General features: G+C 42.8%; 1 protein-coding gene across 1 annotated transcript in view; it reads left to right on the forward strand.

Annotated features, from left to right (window-relative positions):
• Window positions 1–288: 288 nt before the first annotated feature.
• The window catches only part of LOC138584777 (eukaryotic translation initiation factor 3 subunit H), a 68,003-nt gene continuing 54,868 nt past the window's right edge, over window positions 289–13,423 (forward strand). Inside the window, exons 1-2 of the mRNA XM_069657087.1 lie at window positions 289–411; window positions 11,157–11,313. Of these exons, the coding sequence (XP_069513188.1) occupies window positions 310–411; window positions 11,157–11,313 (259 nt within the window). The 5' untranslated portion in view covers window positions 289–309. The remainder of the gene's footprint in view (window positions 412–11,156; window positions 11,314–13,423) is intronic.

Here is a 13,423-nt window from a genome sequence, read left to right on the forward strand (position 1 = left end):
ATACAGGGTGGAGATTATAGTCCATTTGCATCCTAGCCAGATATACATCTTTATAAATCAAGAAAATCTTACACAGAGGTCTTTAATATAAAGTGCAGTATTTGTACCACTCGTTTAATTATGGCTAATGGCCTCGTTAATAAAAATAAACTCCCTCTTCATCAAGCAGGCGTTGATTTATCGCAATGCACTATTGTCTGAGACACGAAGCGTTTGTTTCTATACGGACAGAAAAACCGGACGCATCTTTCCCGGAAGTGTCCGTCACTGAAAGCTTCCCTCCCTTTTTCCGCGTGCGGCAGCTTTTCCATGGCTTCACGTAAAGAGTCTGGGTCAGGATCTACCGCCGTGATGGCTACTACAAGCGGCACTTTGGACTCGCCCGTCAAACAGATCCAGATTGAGGGACTGGTAAGTGTCTACATTGAGCCGTATAGCTAAGTAGTGAATTTTGGAGGTTGAAAATAGAGAAACCGGTTCTCAAGTGTTACCAGATGCTAACTGTTAGCTTAAGTGTGAGCATCATCATGGCGGAAAGATAGTATAAAGCAGTGTCTTAAACTGTTAGCCGTTACACATTTAGCGATGCTTTTACGTTATCCTGCCTTATTAGATAATAACCCGATTGGCAAACACGTAATATTTGCTGTTTACATTTTCCATACAGGCTGGCAGGCTTATCATAATGAGATGACGACGATTGTCTCTTTAAGCGGTGATGGTTAGGCTAACCAGTACCTCCCCGTCTGTATGTGTTCAGGGTGCACAATTGGATAATGATGCTACTGCTTCTTGCTTCCCTCTAGAAAAAGTGTTATTATTAACCTTGAAAGAATAATGGAAACATGAGGCATTTGTTTGCCGTGTTCATTATCAGGAGCATTGTACTGTGTAACTAGACAGTAGGCTACAGTCACCTCAATGTAGTAACTACGGTATATTAGAATCCATTCATCCCCGGCTTAAATGATCATAGGTGTTAATTTATTTTAAAAAAGGGTGAGTAACAAGCATGCTTGTATCCTTTTGATGGAAACCTATATCTCTAACCTGGAGAAGATGGAAAGATGTAGTATGTAAACATCTTCACCAGGGTTCTGAACATTATTTTGTAGGGCAACACATTGTGACTTAAACGGTGAGAAATAAAAACACATCTACGAACAGATGATCAGAATCCACTGTCACGATCATGTACAGGGATTACACAGGGATTAACCAGGTTTCTCCTCTATTGTAAACATCATATCCCACATATGATCAGAAACAGAATAAGGCTCATATAATGAACATGCACGCGGGTTTTGTCCAGCCAGTTGAGAATAAAACGGCACAAGTACCTAATGCTTGTGTTCTCTGCTCCACTCTGTTTTAACAGAACATCAACGATTGCTCTCTGGTCAGATTTTTTTCTAAGGATTTCAAAAGAGATTAACTTGAATACTTTGGAAGACTTATTCACCAGTCTCATAGTTTATACTTAGAAAGTTGGTGGTCTATTTTCTACATCTGTTTTACTACTTTAAAACCAGGTTTGACTTATATTTCCCCTCCGGCTCTCTGTTGCTGTTTCAAATCCAGAAAATAAAGAATTTTGGCAATTTGAGCACTCTTAAATTGAGAAATAGGTAGGGTTTGTATGGCATGTTATCCTTGATGTTGTATTTCATTCTGTAGTACCTCTGTATAAACAGCAGAGGACAAACTTGCTTCACTGCCATGCAACGCTATCCTCCCTCATCCTGCCCTAAACTGCACTGGACACAAAGCAACTCATTTGCCTAGCGTGCCTGAGTGCAGTAGCAGGACTTTAACTTGCCAGCTGCTGCCTTCCTTTTATCTTGCTCATTAAAGCTGCCCTGGAGTCTCTGGCCCTAATTTCAAATCTAAATATTTCACCTCCACGTGTATTATTTAGCCCTCTAATGAGATTTTCTTAATTCATTTCCCAGCCTTATCAAGCAAACATTTTAATCACAGCGGTTAAATTAGAACCAGTGGCGAGCTGTTTAGTTTATGACCTTGTTTTGATTCAGATGGAAAGGTGAAAGGTGTCTGTTTCAGGTAGAGTTGTGTAGCGTGTCCTGCCTGAATGCATTTGTATGCTGCAGTTGCTGCTCTGTTGCGTCATGACCCGTCTGTCAGAGGTTTAGCTGGAGGGTTGCCCACAGACAGCATCACCACTGCTTTGTAATAGAATTGGGTTGTTTCCTCGCTTTTGAAGAGGCTTCAATGGTTGACGTTGCCACAGGAGTGGAGTGCTGCACAGCGACGTGTTCCATTAAACACCTACAGAGATCACACAATTGCCTCGATGTTTGAAAAAGACTTTATTCAATTATTCTGACGCATGAGGCTCGTCAGACACGGGTCCTTTTCATGTACCATGATTTACCGAATAGCCAGAGGCCGTTATAGAGGACATGGCATTGTGCTTTTAAAGCTCTGAGGGATGAGAAAAAAGACAGGAAGCATGTCTGAATTATTTTAATTTTAACACTTCTTTTCACAGTGGCAACCTTTTCTTTGTTTTTCTAAGTGAATATATGAATGAGTAAAACACTGTGCCGGAACAGTCCCTTCTCCCCCCTGAGGCACTTCCACTTGCCTCGGGTCTTTAAGCCTGTGCTCCTCAGGAAGTTGCTCACACTACATAATGTGACACATATCAGCAGTAACACACACGGACACAGGAGATAAACTTACTGCCCGGTGTGGAAACAGCATGTTCCCATTTGTCTGGCGCACTTACCAATCGGGCTGCACAGTAAATTTAGCAATTTAGTTGTTATCACAATATGAGCAATCACAATATGAGCATTTGCAATAAACACGCCACAAAAGTCTAAATTTATCCCGGTGAACAAGAAAAATTATTTAATCTTAGCAAGCCATATTTTCTCAGTCGGCAAGTGAAAACTGTACCTTCTGGATGAAGCCGTTGGTGTAATGACCGCGCTTTCACCATTCTGAGGCGATCAGATGAAGCCCAAGCTAGTATCAGGTAGGGATGCAGATATTCAACATTTTCTCGAACTGATTACTCGTCCCATTGCTTAAACGATTACTCGAGTACTCGCTTGTTAGTTTTTTTCCCCTGTGCGGTCCAGTCTACAAAAGTTGCGCAATGGAATCAGTGCGGAGTAGGGATGCTAATATTTAACAGTTAAACGGTTAACTGACAGTAAGAATGTTGACTGATTTAATACTATCTGTTAAACAGATTTAAAAAAGCTTTGTCGTATATCTCTGCGTTCCTGGGACATCGATTCAGTCTGAGCGGGTTTTCTTCACTGCAGGTCTCACAGTCAACAGACAAACTGTCTCCTACATTATTAGGACTGGTGTAGACTTGGTCTTTTCGTTTCAAGTTTCCATAGCTGTGACTTAATTAATTATTTATATCTCCAGACGCGCCGTCAGGCTCGGATAGGATCTTGTGTTTATTAAAGTTGCCATCAAAGAAAGGTCGGCTGTTAATGTTTATTGCACAGAGTATTAATATCTGTTGGCACGATTGTCGGTGCCACAGGTAGTCAAGTTTGAGGATTATAATAAATGTACCTTTTTAGATGCGTGTGTGTGTGTCCGTCTGTTTGTGCGAGTATGAGAGAGAGCCCACATCAGAATGAGCGTGCATGATGGCGAGCTTGTTGTTGGTCTTCAGCTGCTTTTCTAAAAAAAAATTTTAAAACACAGAAAGCACCAAGCTGGATAGTTTTTTAAATAACAATTATAGGCCAACATAACACAGGGGACTTAATTGGATAAAATATTTTTTTGTAACCGATTATGATTTATTTAACGAGTACTCGTTTGCACCCCTAGTATCAGCTATGCTCAGATTAATTGGGGTCAATTTAGTGGTGAAAAAAACTGTTTTTTAAAACTATTTCAGATTTATCTCACTTCATGGAGTTATCACAATATTGAACAATGTAATCGCAGATCTTTCTCAAACCGCGCAGGGCAGCTAACCAACTACTTAGTTTGTTAAAATGTTTCATTTAGCAGATGCTTTTGTCCAAAGCGACGTACGTCTGAGAGTTAATACAACACAACCAAGCTTATTCTATTTCTTCTTTATAATACAGCATCAACTATTTGTTTTAACATAATATTTTAAAGTTGTAACCCCAAATATTCAGCCCTTCTTGATTTGGTGACACGCAGGATCACTTGAGGCATCAGCATGTGTGATTTAATACGACATCAGACACTTCTGAGAAGCCCTCTGTCAAAAAACAAACAAGGCATCTGTTTAAAAAGGAAGCTGCAATCAGAGTTTCTTCCGTTTCACTGTTCCACACGCAGGTAAAGTTGATTTTATCGCTGTTTCCTCTTTTTCAATCACTCTCTTGAAAATGTCAAAAACAGAAAATGTCTCTGTGCTGCCTCCAGGATAAAAGCCCCAACGTGTCCCAATGTCCGATGCTTTTAATGCTTAACAGCTGCAGGAAATGTTGTTTGCATTCGGATCAATTAGAAAAATCTTGGATACAGTGTCTGGACAGAGCACAGTAAACAGTGAGGCTGATATCAATACGATTAAATTAAAAAAACTGGATTACATGCTGCATTGTTTCCCGTTAATCCCCCGAGCACTCAAATGCAATTTGGATCCAGCATGGGGATGGTGGACTCTGCCACTAACAATGAGAACTAATGTAAGGAGACGTAATTACAAAATGTAAATGCACTCAGTGTCTGTGGCAGTGAACAATGTGGACTATAAATGGCATAAAAAGAGGGTTTTATGAGAATCCTACAAATTGTAATGACATCCTTCAAAGAATAACAGTGAAAGAAAAATGTGAGAGATGTGTTTCACTTAATTTGTAATCACATACTTACGTAGACTGATCCAGATGAGGTTTCATCTCATAATGTTTAATGTGACAATTATTGTTGCAAAGGAAAATTGAGCATAAAACAGAGTAAAGCAAGCAAAGGTAGAAATAAAACTTTAAACGAAGTGAATCACAATGAACAGGTGCCCTTAAAGCTCTTTGTTACCTCGTCTTGTGTGCCGTGTCTGTACTCAGCCAAAGATCATTTACGAGGAAAGAGCCTCCACTCTGTAGCACAAATTTACAAATGCGAGTATTTTCTGTAGTTCCAAGAACTCTAACAGAGTGATGGGTCCTCGCTCTCTAGTAAAACAATTTAGCGGAGAAGGTCACGTCCATCCTCATTCTCCCACTTTAACTATCATTGATATCTATATCAGCTCGCCGGCTTCAAAGTTCTGAATCAGGACTGTCTGCGTTCAGAGGAAGTTGCTTGTGCAAAAGATGGTTTGCCAAAGTCAAAAGGTTGCTTTTATTTCACTGTGCCAGATGCATATTTAAGCAATATTTCTTATCCTCCTCCTCCATCCTTTTTTCATACTTTATAGAGGCTGCTGAGCATATTTGGCACATGGCACTGAAATGTCTTTTGATGAAATGAGTCCAATCTTGTAGCCAGAGGTTGTGAACGTTTATAAGGCTTCCACTCAAAACTGTTTCTACTATCTGATTTAGCTGAATTTTTTAAAGTTGTGTTTAACTTCCAACTTTGGTTTCTAGTCAGTCAGGTGGTAATCTTAAATATCTCAGTTTCCTTCTCTTTGGCGGCACCTATGGCGATAAACAGTAATTGTGGGAGCACACTTCCCAGATATCCAGACAGTGCTGCATGTGTGACGTCCACGGTTGGCTCCGGTTGAAACAGAATTAATATTTAAGATTTGAAATGTAAAATAAACAATTACTCACAGCAAAAGAAACCGCAATGTTTTAGAACAAATCACTATTACAGACTTCAATGTTGTGATGATGGAAATATAGACCAAATGTGTCTGTCTGGTAGTGGGCTTATCAATGATCCGGTTCGTCATACTGGGTAACAGCGTCCAGTGAGAAGTGTGGAGCATGTCTCTGCCTGTATATGAGGCACTTCAGACAGCTCGTGTTTCCGCCCTTACAAGCAACAGTGTTGTTGCACTTGTGGCAACGAGCATTGCCGGTATCGACTCTGGTGAGGTGTAACCACGCTTTTGATTGTTTAGTTCTCTCCGCCATCGTCATCGGATCTCTTGCGTGTGCACGCGTGCGTATGTGAGAGAGAGCTGCACCCACCCCTCGCACGGAGGCTCCGCATGAGATCTCATGGGATGAGAAATGTCTTAATCTTACTGCAAATTAGAGACGCATTAAATGTGCAAGATAACGATTTTGTAGCAATAATAAACATTATTTTCTTAATTTCTCCAGTACCGGATCAATACTGCGGTCTTTTTGTTTAATCCGGGTTTTGGTACCCATTCCTATTAGTAGATTTTTGTTAATTCACAACACTTGCAGAGACTTGAAAAGCAGCCGCTTAGCTCCGCCTACCCTCTCTGGCAGACCAACCACTGCTGGGTGATGGAAAACGTGTCACTACCTGGGCGGCGCTTGTGATTTTCTCCACGAAAGTCGCCACAGACACCCAGTCTGTAATACTGCCATAGGCTCAGTCACCATTGTGTTCCCTCATTCAACGATAGTGAGAGCGACTTAACAGACATTTATTTATTTATTTTCTGAAAATCTTCGAGATTCTCACTTCAAAGAGCGATGCATTACTCACCCCAAAAATATTTTTTAACTTTAGCAAACAAGTGGCCTGTGATGAATGTAATTGCGGAGCCCCGACATGCTTAGGCCAACAAGTGAAAGTTAGCAGATGCTGTGGTCTTCTCCACCCGTGGCTTAACCCAAAACTGTGTTCTCTCCGTCGAGGCTGTTACCTCAAACACCGGGTGTAGAGTTCATCTACACATCAGCGGCGCAAAAAAGAAAACTCATTACGGTATCGTCTCTCCTGCTGTACTTTCTCATAACTCGGGCCCCGTTGTGGCGGGAATATGAGCCCTTTTGTGTGAGCCAGAGAGAAGATTTATGATGAGAATTAAAGGCAGCCAACAGGGGATTTGGGCCGCAATTGATTTTGCACAATTCAATTTTAAGCTTGTTGATTTATAATACGCTGTCCACATATCAATCTTGGGCCTCTCCACATGAGGTGAGCTCACTGGGCTAGCTGCTGGTGAGCTAGATCAATAAAACTGCATATGAGTGTGTGTGAGGGAGAGTAGCAGGAAAAGACTGAGAGAGAGAGCCTGTGTGTGTGTGTGTGCGTGCGTGTGCACAAACTTCGGACTTTGAAGGCTTTGCTTATGATACCTGATGGCATTTACTCAGCACCAGGAAGCCTGCAGAACAAATCCTCCTTCCTTCCCTTCCTCCTTTCCCCCTGTAATGCCGACGCTGCCTCAGATCCCCCCTCTGTAAAGCATTTCTGTGGATTCAGGAGTTTTCCTTAAAGCTGCACCAATTTAGCTTTATTTATTTGACCTTCCTGGTGTTGTTTTTGGCCAATAGTCCATCTCTCACTTCCTCCTTTCCCAGACGGATGCTATTTAAGTGTGTGATGAACAGATTGCCAGGAGTTAGATAGCTGAAAGCATTGTGTATCTGTGCTATCTGCTCTCGCTGATGGAGGGAGACGAGAAAAGCTATTTGCCGGCAGAAAAAGGAGCCAAAGCCAAAGGTTGAAGGGGAGGGGGGGGGGCTTGTAAAGCACCCAGGACTGCTGATTCGGAGAACTTCCACTTTAGCCCCCTTCACCCCGCACCCTATCCCTCTCTCACTGCCATTGCTTCACCTGTCTGCTCCCCTTTGCGCCCACCTAGCCGCCTCTCATTGTCATCATTTCCTCTGTGCGTCTGATTTCTCTCATTCTCCCACCGTTGCATTTCCTGCTCTCCTCTCTCCTTTCCCCCCTCCTCCACCGATTTCCCCATCAAATTCTCACTCTCACATTTTCTCCCCCCTCTCTCCATCATTTTCTCTCCCCCCCCCTCTGACCTATTCCTCAGACCTTCCTCCCCTCTCAGTCAGACGAGCCGTGGCAGGCGGGCAGGCAGGGAATGAGATTTGTTTTTCTCCCCGCTCCCACCCCCCCATATCGTCTCTCCTCTCCCGCCCCTGGCCCTTTTACTTGTTGCATGACAGGTCCAGCACTCTATTGAAATAAATCATCTCCCAAGACAGATGCGTGTGTGTGTATGCACGTGTGTGCGTGAGCTCGAGAGACAAGTAAGAGCTTCCTCGTGGTGATGATGGGTGTTTTGTTTTGAGCGTGGCCCCAGGACTACCACCCTGTTCTTTTGTCTATGTGTGTGTATGTGTGTATTATTAATGCCTCTGGCTGTGACCTGCCCACACTGTTATCAGCATGATTTATGCTCTCCCCATACACACCGTGCTTTCAGCTTCACATCCTCTTCCCGCTCGTTCAGACGCTTTGCCTTATTCCCCGCTCGTTGCCTCGGCTGCTTTCTGCATGTTGCCGGTCAGCGCGTCTCCTGATGGGTCGGTGTATGTGTGCGAGTTTGAGTCTGACGTCCTTGATGTCGGGGAAGCAGCGTTAGAGTTTAAACCAGCTCCTCAATCATGTGGAGGCTTGTCCTATTGGCCCATTTTTATCTGGCATTAAAAATTAAACACACACGATGATGCATGGACACCCTGTCCAGATGAGGCACGGCCGTGTGGGATATCAGACTACAAGTCCAAATATACCCTCCCACAGTACGAGGGAAGCATTTCTCCTGATATTTCCCCACATTCAGGTTTTATTCTTTATGTGAGCCGCCTCCTCTCTCCCCGGTGTAAATTGCTAAGCTGTGCTGAATACTAACTACCCCTTTGTACGCACTCAAGATCAGCGATGCACCAGCATAGAAGCCTGCAGGTGCTGCTTACCACTTAACTTACCACTCAACCACAGCCGCTGATTGTCTCAGAATTGTCCCAGAATTTCCTCTTAACAAGTTTTTGGGCTGTGTTTTTTATAAAAGAGCTTCTCGAGAGGAGTGCAGAAATGTGCCTGAGGATTTATTGTACCATTTAGTGTCGATGTAAAGGCTGTTTTAGCGATGTGCTAGATTCTCTGGATAAGTCACATGCTGCGCGCCAAGTGAGAATGAAATTTGACCTCTCCTCGCTTTATGTGCAAGGACATGTGAATTATATTAATGCAGCAGCCTGTTATTTTACATTTTTTGAAAGAAGATAAAAAACATTTTCTTGACATTTGTTGAAATGGCGTCCAAGCTTCAGGCCTCAGTGGGCGGGTCCCTTGGTAGCAGTTGACTGACATTTGAAGGCCTGCGTTGCGAGGAGACATGCTGTTGACCTTGGTGCGCTACAGACTGGAGCATGTTACAGCTCAGTAAGCCATGAGAGCTGATGCAACATGCCCACATAGGTTGGGTAATGCACTGTTCGAGATTATCACTTTAAATCACTAAGGTTTTCATTTAAATAACTGTCTGTTGAGTCACTATCTATCGCTGAAGGAGGCAACACAATGGTGATCGAGCCTGTGGCCCACTGATGAAAGCCTTTGCATTTACAGTATTACAGACTGGGTGTCTGGTGTGACTTTCGTGGAAAAAATCCCAAGCAGCGCCCAGTTAGTGACCCATTTTCCATCAGCCAGCAGTGGTTGGTCTGCCAGAGAAAGTAGGCGGAGCTAAGCGGCTGCTATTCCGGTCTCTGCAAGTGTTGCGAGTAAACAGTAATCTACTATGGCTGAACAAACAAAGAAAAGATCGATGACTACAGATACAACTTCAACAATAAGTGAAAAAAAGAAACAAATTTGACGCTCAGATGAAGGCAAACAGTCTAAAAAGGAAAGCGACCGTCAGCGAGGAAAATCAAGAGTTACAACCGGAGTGACCGTGGACGTCACACATGAGACACTGTCTGGACATCTGGGAAGTCTGCTCCCGCAATTACTGTTTATCGCCATAAGGTGCCGCCAAAGAGAACGAAACTGAGATCTTCGAGATTACCACTTTCAGATGTTTTTCCCTTTTATAATATTAAATGTTTAGAAGAACCTGTTTTACTGTTAACTTTCTGTTCTACTCAGAAAGTGGACGCTAGCAAGCTAGGCTAAGTAGCCATTAGCACTGAGCTCCTAATTTGTTGGAACATCTTTTTTTTATATCTTATCTAAATATCTGTATTGGCCTAATCCAGTATTTGATGAGCTTTAATAACCTCTTATCTCAGATTGGAAGCTTGTTAGCTTAGCTTTGCTCAAAGTTCCGGTATATCTTGAGCTAGCTTCACATCTGAAAGTGAAAGCCTGTTTGCCTAGCTTGCTAACGACCAGTTAGCGATGATTTAACTTTCTTCTGTTAGAACTTGAATAATATATTTTATTTAAACCTACTACGCAACCCGATAGGATGTGCAGTAGGAGTTACATAGTTTTTAGTGGAGGTGGTAAACCAGCTCAGGGTGGGCTGAACCATGTAAGCATTAGCACCTGTAAATGCTGAGCACTCAATAGTCAATAGACAGGCGCTCATCTCTGGGAAGAGTCTAATGATTTGTTTTCAGTGCAGCGCAGCAGTGTTTATGTAACCCCTGGACAACCGGTTCACACTTAAATCCATCACATCAGAGCACATTCACTGCATCAATATATTCTGTGTGCTGAATGTGTGAGACCACATGAGGCTCAACTCTTTATGTTTGTAAATAGTTTCCTACCAAACTATTTATAATTGTATTCTTTTGATACTCCAGCATGTTGTGGTAATATTTACTACAGACTCACTGTTAGTTTAGTTAGTTAAGTTATAAATGAGAAGTCATATCAGAGAATATGATGTTACATTTGCTATATTTGTTTCCCATTGGAATTAATTAAACGTTATATGTGTTTGTGCTTTGATAAAACATCGCGTGTAAAAGAACTTGGGAGGGAAATCTGTAGCAAGAAGGATGGAAAACCTAAGAGGCTTGAAAAAAACCCTCAAAACATCTCCAGCAAACTAACCCAAACACAAACTAATGAGTACAAATCTATGATGCCATTAAATTGGATAACATAAATCAAAGCTGATAAAAAAACAATAACAAGAAATGCTGTAACGGCTAGAGTATGCACAAACAATCGGCAGGATAAATGAATTAGCCCCGGTGCAGAAAATGAAATCATTTTCCAGACAGTGCTATTGAAAGGAAGGTAAAGGCTCTTTTCTTCCCTCTCTGCCTCGATCCTGTCGCAGTACTTCAGTGAAAGAGCTCTCTCTGTTTTCACAGGTGGTGCTGAAGATTATCAAGCACTACCAGGAAGAGGGCCAGGGCAGCGAGGTGGTGCAAGGTGTCCTGCTGGGTCTGGTAGTCGACGACCGGCTGGAGATTACCAACTGCTTCCCCTTCCCCCAGCACACGGAGGACGATGCAGACTTTGATGAAGGTAACGGAGAGCAGAGTGTGCCCTTTTTGTTAAATGTATGGAAGTGCACACACACTTCACACCCAGACACTTCACACACACACACAGACACTTCACACAAGGCTGAAATAAATGCATGTCAGGCAACAAATACCAGTTAAACCTCCTTTTACTGCCTGGAAAGAAGACTCTTAACTAAGATTTAAACTAAAAATAGCTTTTTTACATTGAAAATCAGCTGTTTTCAATGAAGTTTTTAATTAGCACTGTGTTTTTAATTAGAAGTGTGTACTGGCCCATCAAACCACACTGTACATATAAAGTTGGAACATTTCTGTCTTAAGTCTGCATATTTTTTGGTTCAGTAAATATTGTAACTAGTTATTATTTATTGGATCCAGTCTCTTGCCCTTTTCACACACGCACTCCAGACAATTTCCAGAACAATGTGATGGCAGTCTGCCCCTGAAATTTTTCCAGAGTTTCCCTTTCACACATGTCGCTCACAGCGGGAGTTTTTCCATGTTTTCCTGAAGCCCCTGTAACTGCCGAACAATTTCGGTACCCTCACAGCCACCGAATGTCTTCATCCCTCTAATTTGCTATTGTCGTCTTTATGAATGATCCTTCTTCTTCAACCTCAGATGTTTTCAATCACCCTGTTATGTGTCGCACTTCTGGTCTCGCACGGGGCACATGATGTAATGTCATCACCCCGCCCGCTCGCTTGTGGTGAATGTTTCTGAGTAGGGGTGGGAATTGCAGGGTAACTAACGATGCGATACGCGATACATGGGCCATGATAACAATAATATCACATTACAGTCAATCTGTGATAATTGATATATTGCAAGACGATCATATAATGATACATCACAATATCTGATTAACTTCTTCAGCCAGTTAATGCCCGTTCACATTCAGGATAATTCATGTCATGAGCGGCATGCGCGGCGTCATGAAGTAGTGACACGGTGAGTCGAAATCACAAGGAAGTTATTTCAACAGTATTTCAATTTACTTTTATTTGAAAGACATTCAACACACACAAATTACAGCCTACCATGTGTTTTCGCCATGTCGAGTTTGCAGTCCTCAACATGGCAGCCTGCGATAACGTTGATTGTTGTGAGGGTGGCGGCTGCAATGGTGATGATGGCGGTGCATGTCTGTGACGAAGCGTTGGCAACAATCAAGTTATATAATAATATTTTCTCCCACCCTATTCCTGAGTATTTATTGCTTCATGCACGCATCAGCTCACCCCGACTTCTTGCCGGCATTTTACCAGGAGGCTGGCAGGAAAAAGTCTGCTTAAAGTTGAGGTGAAAATTCTGCCCTGTGTGTTCACACATGCAGTGTAGTGCATGTGTAAAACGCGCTTTCCACAGGAGCTGAAAACAATTCCTCAAACTAATTCAGTAAAAAAGCAATAAAAAGATATCAAAGGAACCAACTGGTCCTTGAGTCCTGATTGAACTGCTCCTTAAAATGCAACAAAACAGTGGCTCACACAACGATTTCATCCAACCCCCCATACCAAAGGTTTGACAGGAAGCAATGAAACACTAACGTGTGTGTTGGTTCATTTGTTGGTTTTTGAATGATGCTTGAGGGGATCACCGTTAGTAGCCCACTTTGTCTCCACAGACAAAAGAAATACAAGCCTATCGAGGCCAGAAGCTAAAGTAGAGTCATATCAACAACTCTCTGAATGTCGGTGTGTGTTTTTTTGGAGATATGTGTGCATAAAACATCCCAAGGCACAGTGTTAAGGACAAAGCCGACTTTTAACTAAGCTAACTAGGTGCCGGGTGTCCTCCGCTGTCAGAAGCAGGGTTGATGTGCGAGGGCAGTGGTGCAGTGATCGAATAGCTCCAGTGTTTGTGTTACAGGTGGGTGGTTTGAACGTGCGCAGGATTTGATTTAGCCTTTATCACCACACGCACTCTTTTTCCTTTCCCCTCCCACATCCCGTCAGCTTCCCTATCAAAGGGTGCCATATCCTCTGACCTCAGCCCGCACGCTATCGAGCCTTGTTGTTGCCCGCTCCTTGTTAACGCAACAAAATCTGCTGCGAGCCAAGCCGAGGGATGGGAAGGTGAGCAGATGCAGGAAATGGGGGGGAAAG

This window comes from Semicossyphus pulcher, unplaced genomic scaffold (genome assembly GCF_022749685.1).
Source record: "Semicossyphus pulcher isolate SPU_LCO1_2020_fin unplaced genomic scaffold, fSemPul1.0.p SCAF_9, whole genome shotgun sequence".
In the NCBI taxonomy this organism is placed as follows: domain Eukaryota; kingdom Metazoa; phylum Chordata; class Actinopteri; order Labriformes; family Labridae; genus Semicossyphus; species Semicossyphus pulcher.